Raw genomic sequence first — 16,092 nt, 5'->3', positions numbered from 1 at the left:
TGAAGACTTCTGGACTAAGACAAAAAGACCTTTAAACAACACACAGGAGAATCAAAATGCATTGAGATGTATCTATGTAAAAAAGGAACAGTTTATATAACTTAGCATACAATAGAGGTTCTTCCCATACTTAAACAGGGGAACCTAGTTCCATACATTGTTCACCTTGTTCTTCTGAAAGCAGTCTTATTCTCTCTCTCAGTTTCTCTATTTCTTCCTCTTGCTGTCTCACCTTCTGTTGTAGGTTGGAAATAACCTGAAAATGAGAGCCAGTTTACTTCATTTATAGATGCTATTCTGCATATTTGATACTACAACTTAATCCACAAACAAAAAAGCATGACAAAGGAAAATTATAAAAAGATTCTTCAGAGCTGCTGAAAAGCTTCAAAACCTTCTCTGATCTATAAAAATATCTCAAAATCAACAGCCCGGTCTTCATTTATTTCATTGCAAAGACACCAGAAACATCAATACAGTGGCATAAATACCGTACTTGGAAAAAAGTCCTGATCACACAATGCTCTTAATGTACAAACAAACCAAAAAAACTTGATAATACAGGAAAACAAAAGCCATTTTCTTTTTATATTTCTTTATCCTGTAAAGGTTGAGGTTATTGACATAACTTACATGTTCTGTGGTATGAAATAGTTCACTTTCACGGAGCTGAGCAGCCGTTGGTCTTTCTGTAGCATTCTGACTGGTGAGGAGTTTAACGTATTTGGCTTGAACAGGCCATTTCATATAGAAAGTATGAGGAATTTGGCCATTCCGTAAACCTGTAAGAATTTCTGTTCTTTCCATTTCTGTTCCAAATGGTTGGAAGAGTTCTAGCAGGATAACACCCATGCTGTACATGTCTGACTGGTAATGGAGTGAAGAAAAAGTCTGGTATAACTGCTATTTTTAATTACTTAGTGGATTTCTTTTCCTCATTAAGAAAATCACAATATGAAACCATTTCATGACAACGAAATTTCCTGATAATAGGAAAAATATCAGGACACTACTGACAACACAAATTCAAATCTGTACATTCCACATTCCTCAAGAAGATCTTAGAAACAAATTATTTTTGCCATGTTTCAGCAAAAACATTAGGGGAAACAGTAGGAGGGATATTTATATATTCACCTACTGAAAGACTTGTCTTATTCCAATCACCTTCATGTGTTAATAGAGGAAAAATACTACTACTTCCTACCTTGAAATCATACTGAGATCCCTGCAATTGTTCTGGTGAGGCATAGAGGCAGGTCCCCACTCCTGAAGTATGCATCAGTCCTTTAAAAAGGCAATTTACACTTCTCAGTGTTGTTACCATTTCACTTTAGAATTTTATAGTCTTAATATCATAGAAACTCAATCACTTAAACCCATTAAGCTTTTTTTCTCTTACCATTTTTCCTTTCTGTCTTAAACCACTGGTCTGCATGATCCCAAAGAAGGTCTTTGCAGGCTAATCCAAAGTCTCCTATTTTTACATGATGATCTGATCCATGCAGGAAGATATTTCTGGGCTACAAAACAAGACAGTATAAAATCTATAAATATACCTGTATAAGTAAGTATGAAATTTCAGCTGTTTCAAGACTATAAAATCCAGTGTTTCACAGGTATAATTAACACTCTCATTAGTGAGAGAGGGGAAAAAAAGTCATAGCTGATACCAAGTTACGTGTTGGCAACACCATTTTGGCAGAAAAAACACATATGAAGGATGTAGGAAAAAGGAAGAAAAGCAAAACAGGAAATAGCTTTAGTGGAAATGTAAAGTTTTGGGTTTTTTTTTCTCCCAACAGAAAATGGGAAATTTGCTTCCTCAAATGATACCATACCTGACTTAATGCAACATATGGCAGAATCACATCTCTTCTTAATTTTGAATGTGAATTTTTTCTCGCTCAATATAAACCAGAAGTAGCATATCTCAACTCAGACAAAAAATCACCAGTGACTGTTGATTATACTTCTTACACTGCAAACAGCCCAAAAGGACTTGGCAGCACTGACAGATGAAAAATTGTCTATAACCTGGCAGTATGCACTTGTAGCCCAGCAACCAACCATGTCCTGGGCTGCATGCATCACCAACAGTATGACCAGCAGGTCAAGGGAGAGGATTCTCCCCCTCTACTGCTCTTGTGAGACCCCACCTGGAGAAGTGCATCCAGCTCTGGGGACCCCAACATAAGGAGGATGTGGAGCTGTTGGAGCAAGTCCAGAGGATGCCACAGGGATGCTTAGAGGGCTGGAGCACCTTTGCTGTGGAGACAAGGCTGAGAGAGCTGGGCTTGTTCAGCCTGGAGAGGAGAAGGTTCCAGGGAGGCCTTACTGTGCCCTTTCGACATATAATTGGGGGCTTACAAAAAAGCAGGGAGACTTTATACCAGGGTCAGTAGTGACAAGATAAGGGGCAACAGTTTTAAACTGAAGAGGGTAGATTTAGATTGGATATAGAGAAGACATTTTTTACTGACACTGGCATAGGTTGCCCAAGAGAAGCTGTGGCTGCCCCATCCCTGGCAGTGTTCAAGGCCAGGTTGGATGTGGCTTGGAGCAACCTGATCTAGTGGGAAGGTATCTGTGCGTGGTAGGGGTGTGTGTGAAACTAGATGGTTTTATGGTCCCTTCCAACCCAAACCATTCTACAATTTTATAATCTAGAGGCTCAAGCACTCCTAGATTATGTCTGTATGTACAAATGAGATGAAACTTCTGCTTGCTTGCACTTCCAGGAGCTTCACTGACCTGAAGCCCAACTATGACTCATTTCTCATGCTATAAAATTAGGAAGTAAAAGAACTGAAGGCATTAACACCATTTATGCATTCCTGCTGGGCACAAGCTGTAGTTAACAAATATAAGTTAATGACCAAGCTTCCGTTAGGTCATGGCAACTCCTAATACTTGTTCACAGCCAGCCTCAGAGCACAAATGTGTCTCTGTTTCTTGCAAAATGTAAAAATATCAGATAAATCCTGAAGATCAGTAATTATCTGTCTTTAGGCCAACAGTCTGATGATGCTTTTCCACCTACATCCACTCGTTATTGTTAACTTAAAGGACAGTCACAAGTCTGGCTGGACACCTCTTTACATAGCTGCAGGGTCACTAAACACAGAGATGACAGCAACTTTAATCACCTCTGGAACAAACATTAACTTTGCCAGTCCAACTTGCGGAAGAACTGCCCTTCATATTGCAGTGTGCAGAGCATAAGCAGAATTTTAGATGTCAACGCAGGCCACATCTCTTTACCATTAAGTAATGGAGCTAACATTAACACCCAAGATCATAAAGGACAAAAAGCTCTTCATGAAACCTGCTCAGGTGGCAAGAAGGGAAATAGTTCTGTTAGAGTATAAAGCAGACATGAACATTGTATCAGAGATGGGCAATCTCCACTCTTCATTTCTTCAATGCAGATCAAATTTAAAAGATACAGCAGTGCCAAACAAGTTGGTAGGCTTCTCATTTCCACTGAAGTAAAGACATAATCAAGGCTACTCACTCACTCACTGGACTTCTGTTCTCAAAATTTCAAATGCTGAAACACTTCCTTGTAATATTATGACAGAAATTACTGTTTCTGCAAGATGTCTGCAAAATCACCTTTAGAATAAGGTGTGGTGAAAACAATAAGCATGGCCTCAAAACCAAGCTCCCACTATGGAATTCTTTATACAACTACCAGGACTTGGACAATAAGGCCATGTTGATGCTTAACAGGAAAATCAAAAAAACAGTTGATCCTGAAACAGCTGGCAGACAAAATAAAATTAATCCAGAGTGAACACTGTGTGTTTTCAAGTAGTTCCAAGTTTCCACACATGGAGTTTTAATAATCAAGATGATCTTTACACTCATTTCCTGATATAGTTACTATATCAGATGCAGAGAATCTCTAGGAAGCAGAGTAGGAAAATACACATTCATGTCCTTGCTATTCCGAGTCAGATTAAGCAAAATCCATCTACTTACGCTTCACATTTAAGTCAAAACTATTCTTAAGACTGGAATTCCAAAACCACTTCACATGAACATATAAACGGCACGCTATTCTAATCCGTCAAAGTGTTACTATTTTAAGTCTGCTCTTCATTATTTTTAATTGGAATGAAACCAGAACTTTTCATTCAGTCACTAACATCACCTACAATTTCAGTCCCTTAAGGAAAATAACAACCATTTTGAAAGACAGCAATTATTTGCAACTATAACTTGAACATACCTTCCAAAGCTGATACACAGCCAACTGAGGTGTAGCCACTGGCCTTTGCTTATTTTTATAATTACCTACAATAATTTAATTTCTTTTAGGTAATTAGGAAATTTAGGTCCTATGCTGGCTAAGGAAAGACCAAGACAAAACCAAACCAATCTGACTATCCCTGTTTAGAACAAGAAAATGGCTCCATAAAGGAGAAAACATTTCCAGAGCTTAATCATAATTCACTTTAAGTCAATGTAATTGAGCACAATGCTGTATGTATACTGTATGTTATGTATGATACTGGTGTAGAGGAGACAATGTATTTTTTCATACATAAGACAGCTAAACTCTTAAAAGCCCAGGTCATCTCAAATTTAGCTATAAATTTGCTTTCATTCTCCCATAATGTAAGTTATCTTCGTTTTCTTCAAGTTTAAGTGTAATTAGTTCATTCAATGAACTTACTTTAATGTCTCGATGCATCACTCCCATGCTGTGGATATAGCATACTCCTTCTAGTAACTCCTGAAAAATTTTCATTGTCCAGCGGACATCCACGAGATGGTATGGACCTTAAAACAATTTAAAATCTAAATTATTTTAGCTAATTTTAATGAGCTAATGAAGTTTACGATGGTTTGTCTTGTTGAATTCTATTTATGACATGGAAGAAATTTTTAACAGAATGAGTCCAATTTATAAATGGAACTTCCTGTATTTCTCCTAAGATACTGGTTTTGAAACAGAAAAAAAGTCACTAACTGCCAAATTCCAAAAAGGAAAATTCAGGGGTCATGAACATGTGTCTGCCTGAAAAGATTCTTCCAAACTCCATCAGAAAGTTACTTGATAATGAATTTAAAACCTCTTTACTTAGATGGAAGTACTGAATTAGAATGAAAAATACAATTCCAGATGAAATCATATTAATTTACATAACAACATGCTTTCTGTATCGGTATCAATTTGCAGCCTTCCTTTTTGGACCCTAATTCTTCTGCTGTTGTGCTACCCTACTAGGTCAAATGCCCTAGTAATTCTGTCATTCCCTGACCAGGAACATCATCTTTTAGCTTATTTATGGCAAAAGACTACGAATACAGGAGAGATTAGCAGACATCAGCTGATAGCTGGCATCCATGACTAAAGAGAACAACAGATTTATCTTAATAGTGATTAAAACTAAGATTAAACATTAATCATACAGTTTATGCCTCACAATCTGTTAAGCATATGCTTTTTTTTATACAACCAGAGAAAGGAACGTGTCTCTAATGCTTCAAGAGCATTAGACTTGTTCTTCCAAATGTCAACAGTTATTGAAGCATCTTGGTATCAGTGCATGAGAACTCCTCTGGCTATTACAGCAAGGTAAATACTACATGCTTTAGACCAATGACAAATCAGCCTATGTAGGAGTTCTGATTCTTAATAATAAGCTTTTTCTTTCTTGTCATCTGTCTGGAACAGAAGATGTATTCCTGTTTTCCACAGCAGATAAATTAGCCTGCGAAGAGTTCTATTTTGTACCAGCAAGACTACTACCAAAGCAAAATTTCAATTATTTAAACAGCTTTCTGAGAAAAAGCAGATTCTGGCAATAAAAAAACTATTCCAAATAAGTAGCATTGCCCAGGCAGAGATGTCTCCAGGTAACAACTATGCCTCAGGCATACATTCATTCTTTTTTGAAGAGTTGTCTAAACCCCATGAACTTAAATCTCTTTACCAACATCATAAAAAGATTCAATACTAGCTGCTAGGTGATGAAATGAATAAAGAATCTAATGATGATTCTATTCATCTAATGAAGAAGATCCATATTATAAGCTGCTGAAGTAAAACAAAATCAGGCAAGTGGACTTCTAATTAGGAAAGACGAAATACTTGCTTCATAATGAGTCAGAAATTTTTTAAGACTTCTTACTGGACATTTCCTCTGTTCTCTCGTTGCATCTTTTATTACGGTCAAAAATCCAATCCCACAAAGATATTTCACACAGCTGCATTTGTATATGAAGCATCAAATGATACTCCACCTAACAGAAAAATAATAGTCTATGATGTTGCCACTTTAACATAAACAATATTTCCTTAGTTATTTTTCTTTAAAGCTAATAAAATCAGAATTTGTTCATTAAGCTAAAAAATCCTAGTCAGATACCAAAGTAACATCAAATACAGTATTATTTATCTACTGCATTCAAGAAGCACATGCAACAACACTAACTAGTTTTGGGGTGGTTTTTTTTTTTTTGCTTGTCCTCAAATGTTAACAATTGTTATGATAAAAACAGAACAGCCAGCTACGTATCTTAATATTCACATTAGAGTTTAAAGCTTCTAGACACACTGAACAGAGTTTCATTCTGGCTTAAGAAAACAGTGTAAATTAATATAAATTAGAAAAAAAATCCACCTCAATGTGGAATTTCATATAATCATAGAATCATTTAGGTTGGAAAAGACCTTTAAGGTCATCTAGTCCATACGTCTGATTTATTAATATGAGTATGTAATTTCATACTCAGTTTCTGATAATGTACTAGTTCATTTGATAGCCTGGACAATTCAAGCAAACACCTTTAAAATCTTGGATTTGTTGCAAGAGGGAACTCCAAATGATATCAAAAGCTTGGAGCAATCCAGAGCTGTTTGTGTTATACAGGACATTTCAGAGATATGAATGCCAGCCAAGTTTCAGAAGCATAGGCAGAGTGGCGATTCCATGCTGCCATCTGCTTTTCTCTTTTCCATGTGGAATCCTACACTATACAGGCACCACATGACATACCTAGACACTTTCATGAATAATATCTGAATTAGCCGTGGTTACTGAAGGCTGAGGATTTTCAAGTGTAATTATGGATCGGGTTTTTTTATGCAGTAGTACTTTTTACTCATGTAGGTACTTTGAAAGGACCCAAGATGATGGTAACTTTCTTGTATGCTGACTTCTGCCAGCCCTTCTGGTCAGCTTCCTTGTAATAGTGTTACCCATTTAAATAAAAGTTGTCTGTATTCCTGAATCTTATCATAATAATTTTTTTTTTTTTTTAATTCATCATTATAAATCATTCCTGTGTCTACCAAACTCTACTTTACAAACATGGTTAAAGTAGATAGCAGATAAGTATATTTAATGAAAACTGCATTTACCTCAAACTCTCCACAGACAGCTACATGATTCTTCGAGCATTCTTCAGTGCAGGACTTACTTCCAGTGCTAGCATCCTGTTCCAGACTAGTATGAGGTACCCGTGATGGATGATTTTTCACATCAGTTGATCTACTGCTAACACTACTTACAAAGTCTTCTTGTAATTCTATGGATAATTCGCATTTATTTGGTTTCACACACTCTTTACTACTGTTGTTCGTAAAATCATTCATACACAATTCACTACCCAGATTTCTAAGACCGGTACTGTCACAGGACTTCTTTTCTTGAGAAGTAAGGTCGGCAAAGATAATTGAACTACCACTTTCCACACTCTGAATGTGACAGCGATCACTGAAAATAACAAAGTAATTGAGAGAAATCAAAAACATGTACCTAGTTTTATACCATCTATTTGTGACACACCATTCTGAAAAGTGTTGGGTTTTGTTTGGTTGGGTTTTTTTTTCTTTGGGTTTGTGTTTATTCCAGTTGCAAACTGCATTCCAGAGTAAGAGTTCAGCTGCTTCCCCATATAAAACTTTAGGATTACATAACAGACAGTGCAGGCTACAGCCCTTTTAATACCTTCCCCCAGCAGGGATTTCTGAGAGCTGACCCAGACAGCTCATAGGTACATATAGTACTAGGTCACAGCATTCGCTGGACAGAAGTATGATGCAACTCCATTCCTTCTAACTTAGGAAGTTATGCTGTAATTCTCATAGGACTCCATCTCCTTTCTGAAAGGGCTAATAAACACTTCTGAGAAGCAGAAGGCACCATCACTCTAGTGTAATTCCACAGAACTAATCAGTGTTTCTGACTGGCACAGAACTTCTGAAGTAAGCTTAAAGCCCAATACTACATTCAGATACTCAGAAACTGAGATCCAAAGAAGGCAGAAGTATTCAGTAATATTCTTCAGCTTATGCAACAAGAAGAGAAACAATGACAAGGATAATTAAGACTTTTTTGGCAATACTTTAGAAGCAAAAAGCTTCTTGTGAAATCTATGCTGAATTCTGTACTCTCATAAGAGTACTCATAAGAAGTCTTATGTTAAAGACAAATAAATGCTATCATTAAGATTTATAATACTTACTTCCTACTCTCTTGCTCCAAACATAATGGGTGCAACTCCATTACTGTTTTATCTACAGGATGAAAAGATGAATATGGTATTTTAAAAAACAAAATAATACTATAAATTAATATTTAATCTACAGCATCTTACTGAATTTAACTTCATTACCTACAGGTATGTTTTTTCTCTATTCTGCTGCTGCAAAAGGTGCTTTTTAATCTAATAAGGAGCAACCACATGTTTTTTTGTTTTTCTTTAAATGAAAATACCTGTTGTATGAGGTCACTTGAAGGGTTGTACTGGGATCTCTTAGATATTCACCTAGATTTAACCTTTAAGAAGTTAGCCTGTTCAAAATTATGTTATTACAGCTTCTCATGTATATAATAGCTAAAAAAGCAACTCCACAAGACACCATCCTTTGCTTCACTATGCTGCTGGTTTGATACTTAACATTTTGGAAATGGTTTTCATTAAAACTGTATATTTATATGAAAAAGCAGTTTGTTTTACCACAGAGGAGATATGAAATACCAATCTTCTAAGCCAAGGAAAACCATTAAGTACCACAGGACCTACTTACAGATCTAGTTACATACTTATCACCATTGCATACTTGTGAAGTACTCCTAGCAACTAAAAAGTTGCATCCTTGAAGATTCTCAGTATCATTAGAAAGTCTTGTCTGTATTACCGTATTGACAACTTTCTATTAATTTTCTTTTGTGTTTATAGCTGACCATGAAGTCGTTGATTTGGAAAGCAATAAAGGCATACAGAGCATAAGAGGATCAAAAGATTTAACTGCTAAAGGTATTTCAGAAAAGAACAAGAGAGGAAAGGAACAACAGATTAGGATTACAAAGGGGCCAAAGGACGTGTGGAAAGAGCCAAGAACAGAGAAAATGAATAGAAAAAAAGCAGCAGGAAAGGTGGTGTAAAATGAACATAAATGTAGATAAATTCTCACCAGTTACAGACAGTAGCTGATATATACACACACACAAAAAAAAACCAACAGATCTCTCTGTCACTGTAGGACTATAATATGCAATTCAATAAACTGAAAAACTCTCCCGTGAAAAGCAAAATAAGAGGGATTCCCCTGCCCCCACCCCCCCCTTATTTATTTCCAGGTTCTTTCAGTTTTTCTGAACTCTTTTACAGATAGGAAGAAAGGCATAGTGGGAGACTTGCTTGAGTTTTGCTACAACTCCAAGATTTCAAAACATGGTAGCAAATTTGTGGATGGCTGGCTTTTTTTTTATTCTATTCATCACTTTTTCCCCAATATCTGAAGTGGCTTATCCCTCAATATTTATTCTTCTCCTTGTCAACTCATTATTTCTTGTGTTTAAAGGTTCTCACTCCATTCCACTGAACTTCACACAATTTTAAAATCCTTCTCATGTATTACCAGAAGTGAAGCTAATACTTTGACAGTTCTGAATTCACCATTAACTAATAGGTAAGTTACTATGCAAGAGACTGAAGTGCACAGAAGAATATGAAGATCTGATGATCACCTGTACTCTGGGGATTTTTTTTTTTTGTTTTAAAGATAAAAAAATAGTTATTTTATCAGAGAAATTATACTCTCCTGGAAATAACAGTACAGAGATTATAAGCAGGATGCAAGCAAGACTAACACAATATGCTGCACTTTCCTTTTCGATGTACTGTTTGAACTTGTTCCATCCAAGCAGTGTGATAACCTACAATATTAGGATGCTGCAGCCCAGCGAGCACTTTAACTTCTCGTAGCACCTAAAAAGACCAAAAATAAACAGTATGACCATTCTTTATTCTGAGTACTTAATAAACACAAAAGATCAAAAGATAACAAAAAAGTAACAGTTTCTGACAGAGAAAGAACAGATAAAATTGTTACAGTAATAAAGAAAATTTTGAAGCTTTAGAACTAATTAGGATTTTCATAGTTGCAGAAATGAGCAAATTCAAGTGGTGATCTTAAGGTCCTTTCCAACTCTAACAATTCTATGATACTATGATTTAATGGACTTAAATACCTCTGATTTACTTTTTTCTACTAGGTATTGATAGCATTAAATCTATAGAAACTCAGAATGCATAAACCCATTATTAACATTTTTTATGTTTTGGGAAATATTAACTGCATTACTAAATTCTATTAGAATCAGCTACAGCAGACAGGGAATTAAACCAGAGATGAAATACAGGAAAAAGTATACCTTCATGCAATCTCTTCTTGTAGCCTTCTTAATGATAATTTTTTTGATAGCATAGAACTGACCATCTAACTTGTTTCTAACCTGAAAACAATTGCAAAAGGAAGAACTAGATGTTAATGTGTTTAATGAATTATTAAATCCTTTAGAACCAATTATTTTCTAAAACTTAATTTCTGCACTCCATTCATACAACATCTCACTCAGAGAGTGAAACTGGGATTAGGCTCAGCTGTCTAACCTAAGGATACTCTACTTTTGCCTTCTTACAGGACTGCAAACATCTAATCCAATCTTTGTGAAATACATGGTTTTAAAGTTATCTTTCCATCAATAACAAAATGCTTATATGTCCTGATAACTGCTTAAACGGGTTATCAGAAAATCATGAGACCACAAGTGACATTTATGCATGGCACATACCATGTGGGGAACTGTAGGCTAGCCATATGCTAAAGTATTTAATATTAATCAACATTGGATTGGACAGTTTACATTCATATTAAGGCTGCTTTTTTTCAAGCAGCCACAACTGGAACACTGGGGTATGCAGACTAATCAGTTCCTGTGGCTGGTTTTTAAGTCAATATATATCACGGTACTTCACACAAGAATTTTTCATTCACTTAAAAACGGTCAAAACACATGAAGTAAAACATCTGATACATCCTGCTTCCTACAAACAGAAAATAGAAACAGCAACTGAGCATCTTTCAAAATTAAATGCCAACATCTTTCAAATGTGCAGGTTTGTACTTGTTCTATTGGAAAATAAGTGTTTTTCATTTTCCATTAGAAATAAAACCCAAGCAAAACAAAAACCAGCCAAAACAGTAACTCTAAATTTCAAAGAAAAACTAGACATAAACTGATCAGTTATAAACAGAAGGTAAAGAATACCTTGTATACTTTACCATATCCTCCTCTTCCTAGCCTCACAATCTCATCAAATTCATTCAAGTATCGTGAAGACTGTGCTTCAAAGAGAACTTCTTTTTCCCTAGTCAAAAATAGGCTGCATTAAACTAAGTTACAACTTACAGGTAAGGTACTATAAAGGCTACAGGCATACACAACCTAGAAATACTATTTACATTATGAAAAGAAGCAGCAAATACTTCGACATCACCATGCTGCACAGTTTGCTGTTTCAGTGAATACTGAAAACCAGCAGACTACAACAGCACATACATGTGCTACAAATCACACTCTATGTTAATAGAAGTATTAAGATGCTTTCTTTATGTTTATGCCTGAGAAATCTTGTTTTCCTGAAGGGTGGCACTAACTGTGAGAGTTGTGCTGAAGAAGGAATTTTCCCCAGATCATTTTGAGAGTTTGGAGCAATTCTCAAATTGTTTCACAGCCAAAATATGAAATGCAGCATTAATTAAATTCAGAATGGAGCTTTTTAAGGGGGGAATTAAGTTTAATATTTCTAAATGTTTTGAATACATACCCAACTGCATGAGAATCTCCATTATCAAGTTCCTGTAAAATAACAAAATCCAACATGAAAACATGACATACAGAATAATGTCTACCATGCCATCAGCACAGAAAGCTTTATCAAAATACAAACTACAACCATATTCTTAAAAGAAAATGCGTTACTGATAGCCATTCACATTCTGCAGAGAGCTTCACCAAATTAAAGTATTATTATCCCACCAGTCATCTACTAACATCTCTCTGCTGGAGAGATTACTGCCCTTTTAGAGTTCTGCTGGCAAACAGGATAAAACGGGGGCTCTAAAACGTGCTTAAGAAAAATTAACCAGTTCAAGCAGCGAGATAAGCAAACTAATCTGATTCAGCCTGAAGCACGTCACACTATACAAATTATGCTCTCCACAATATAAATAGAAGGATATTGACATAATCAGCTGGAACAGTTAAAAGTGAAAATGGATGTCTGTCCATTGTAAAATAAAAAACCAACCAAAAAGTAGCAATATTTAAAACACTTTACCTGCGCTTATAAGGATTTTTTAACTTTTTAAAAAATTCTTATTATTTAATAAGGACAAAATACTGCTAGCTTCCAAAGCTTTGGGTTGCACCTACAGAACCAAACCTTGCTATCTCAAACACTGAAGGTAGAACGGGAATACCATTTTGTATAATTATCAAAAAGACCCAATCCAACACTAAAAGAACCCCTAAATAAAAGCCTCCTTGGATGCAATGATGTGTTAACCCCTTAATGCAGAGGTTGCTAAAGAAATTTAACAAAGCTTACCCCATTGAGTATTTGTCGATTAGCTGCTTTCATTAGTTCCGTAATGGCTCTATTATGCTGCAGTCTTACAGTACTAAATTCATCACAGAAAGCAAAAGGGGAGAGCATCCCTGTTCTTGTGAAAGCCTGACGAAGTACTGTACAAAGGAACAGAGAAAGGTCATATTAAATACAGCCTGCCAGTAAGACCATGTAAACAGTGAGAAACCTTATTTGAAAGATAGTGCATCTGAAAATTTGAACAGTCACTCCTGATACAGTTTCCCATACCCTTTGCAAGAAAAACTAATTAAATCCAAACTACAGCTGCTCTGTGGGAATCCCTTTGCATAATACAGTTATTTGCCATGCCCTTTGTAGTCACAACTGCATCTCCCCTACCTTATCTTAGCAGATAAATTATGCAAGCATCCACTTGTTACCTCTGGAAAAATTCTGACCAGTGAAAAGAGAAATCCAAAGTGTGTTACAATAACAAGGACATGTTTGTAATAAAAAGTGGCAATGTCAAGATTTTCTAATCCACAAACTCACACATTTGTGCACACACTGCCTCCCAAGCACCACATCTTTCTCGCTTGAACAGAAACAATGCCAAGGCAGACAAAAACCTAACACTGGAGCTTGGTGCAACTGCAAAGATGCTACAAAAATGCCCTTGAAAGTTTTAGGAGTTCCAAGGTCTTAAAATAAACTCACCTCTAAGAGGTTTTTTTTAAGATGCTTCTTTAGTATCAGTATATAAAAAAAACCAGCATATTACTTTATCTTTTAAAGGAGATAAAGTTTATTGAAAGTGAAAATATAACAAATTAGGAATGTTGCTACACAAGCCTTATGAACACAGTTACGCACAGCAGAAAAAACGAAAAACCCCATGGTTGCCAACACGAATATACCAGTCAAAACCACAAATCAGACAGCATTACTGCAGCATGTTTTTCTTTTATTCATCGGGTTTATTCCACTTGGGAAACTGGTTTAAACTGTGCCAATGGAGAAATGTAATCTTCCACAGAAGTACATCAGGAAGCCAAGCAGTTACATACTTTGGAAGATGCCCAGGTTGCATTTTTTTGTTCCTCTCCCGAAAGGAGAAAATTTAGTTGGGTTGTTTTTTGGATTTTTTTCCTTGGCATTTTTTGTCTTCATAGACAGAATATTAAGACCAGGGGCCAAACATCTACATCTTACTTCAAGAACAAAAAACTGACAGTTGCCTGCACTGTTCTTACTGGATGCTATAAATGGCTTCCATTTTAAGTACAAGCGAAGTATCAGATTTTATTTTCTACAGTCACATACAATAGGAGAAAAACCTGAGAGATTGTTTCTCAAATGCATTAAATATGTGCCTAAGTGAACAAAATACCTAAGATAACTCACATACCAAAAAGACGCATTTCAAAAGAAACGCTTCACACCTCAAAATCCAAGCTCCCTGAATTATATCATAATTCCTTATGGGAAAATAAAGGACTTTTAAAGGTATTTAATTTTCACAAAAAGCAATTTTGAAAGATTTAGTGAAGACTATGCTACAGCTTAGTAGCTGTATTATTATATACTATTGATAAACATTCTTATTAAATTCCTCATGGTTTTGTATCAGATTTAAGAGATAATTTACCTGCTACTCACATGACGCAACTCACATGATTTGGCTGCTATAGAACTGTCTGATCCTTGCATCTACAGCAACATTCTGTTCTTATTTTCAAAACCAAGACACATCCTCAGTCCCATTTGAGTTGGTTCAGGGTATTTGTCCTCTTCTCCAAATTACTCTTGGCCCAATAGGATGAGACCTACAGCTTTCCATTGATATTACCCTGTAATTCTACACAGAATCATAAAATAATTAGGGTTGGAAAGGACCTTAAGATCATCTAGTTCCAACCCCCCTGCCATGGGCAGGGACACCTTACGCTAAATCATATCACCCAAGGCCTCGTCCAACCTGGTCTTGAACACTGCCAGGGATGGAGCATTCACAACCTCCCTGGGCAACCTATTCCAGTGCTTCACCACCATCTGGCATATATTGCAGTAAGACAGTTTAAGAGACAGGAAAGAACTACTCTTACTAACTTCGGAACAAACACCTCGAATGAACAGGGTTGTGCGTGTACATGTGGCACAGATGCTCCAGCAGTGACACAAGCAGCAGCTGGTTTTGGATCGTCGAAGTAAAATTCACAAACTTCTGTGACCCGTTTGCAACTCGAAGCTCCGCGGGCACATCCGATTCTGGAAAAGGCGTCAGAAGAATGAATTTAGGTCTCAGTATGTGCTATTCACATCAAAACCACACATCAACACACACACAGCCCCGGCTCACGAAAAGGCACCGCACAAGCAGCCACTTAGAGAAAAGCTTAAGACACTAATTAGGAACCTAATTTACTTTTATAAGCGCATACAGAAGCTAACGGAGAGGACCGGGCTCTCTCTCCCCGAAGGGGGGAGCCCTGGCTGCGGGGCAGGGCGCTCCCTACTAGGGGCCTGCCCGCTCTTGCATCATCCCCGCGGCTGCCGCTTCCTCAAGACGATGAGTAAAGAGGAAGGCGGTCGTTCTCCCCTGCATTCCTAACCCGGGGGGAGCTGGGCGCCCAGCCGTCACCCGCAGGAAGGAAGGGGGGGGCTCCCTGCTCCCCACGTTCCCCGCGGAAAACAGGGCCGCCTTGCTGCACCCAACCCCGCTTACCGTCAAACCGCGGCTCCGGGCTCTCCTCAGGGAACTCGATGGCGGGCGGCGGCACGCAGGGAGCCGCAGCCCCTGGCGGGAATCCGCCCCTCCACATGCCGGGCGCTGCGGTCGCGGCCTTGGCTCCGGCCAGCGGGGCCTGCCCGCCTCTCTGAGCGCAGAGCAATAAAACGTTAACTGGAGAAATAAATCGGTGAGGGGCAAATTAGAGCCTAGAAGGCAGAAAAGAGCAAAAAGACTACAACCGAGGAAGGGGCTCGTACTGAAGCTTCGCTGTGGGAAAACAAGGCGCCCCCTTACGAAGTGGGACTGGCCGAGACCCTTCACCTCCGCGGAGGGGTGCGGCTCCATGCATCGACCACAAAGCGTCCGGCTGAGCACTTAGGCCTGCACCACCACCTCCTTCTCCTCCTCCTCCCCGCGGGAGCACCTCGCCGCGGTGCCATCGGGCCTCTCGCCCTGACCGG

The 16,092-nt window shown here is 37.6% G+C and overlaps 1 protein-coding gene across 1 annotated transcript; it reads right to left on the bottom strand.

The window, feature by feature from the left end:
* Positions 1-78: 78 nt before the first annotated feature.
* EIF2AK1 (eukaryotic translation initiation factor 2 alpha kinase 1) lies at positions 79-16,034 on the bottom strand. The gene is made up of 15 exons (XM_061473218.1): positions 15,626-16,034; positions 15,010-15,168; positions 12,919-13,055; positions 12,136-12,167; positions 11,577-11,676; positions 10,680-10,760; positions 10,146-10,233; positions 8,485-8,548; positions 7,379-7,733; positions 6,147-6,258; positions 4,685-4,791; positions 1,403-1,523; positions 1,208-1,287; positions 634-867; positions 79-256 (listed from the first exon to the last, which is right to left on the bottom strand). The coding sequence occupies exons 1-15, from the start codon at positions 15,720-15,722 to the stop codon at positions 131-133; spliced, it is 1,893 nt and encodes a 630-aa protein (XP_061329202.1). The 5' UTR covers positions 15,723-16,034; the 3' UTR covers positions 79-130.
* Positions 16,035-16,092: the final 58 nt, after the last annotated feature.

This window comes from Pezoporus flaviventris, unplaced genomic scaffold, assembly GCF_033815535.1.
Source record: "Pezoporus flaviventris isolate CSIRO_AGI_PZ_B2104156 unplaced genomic scaffold, CSIRO_AGI_Pfla_v1 ptg000078l, whole genome shotgun sequence".
Classification (NCBI taxonomy): domain Eukaryota; kingdom Metazoa; phylum Chordata; class Aves; order Psittaciformes; family Psittacidae; genus Pezoporus; species Pezoporus flaviventris.
The sequence above is the reverse complement of the archived record's forward strand: the minus strand, read 5'-3'. Positions and strand labels throughout refer to the sequence as shown.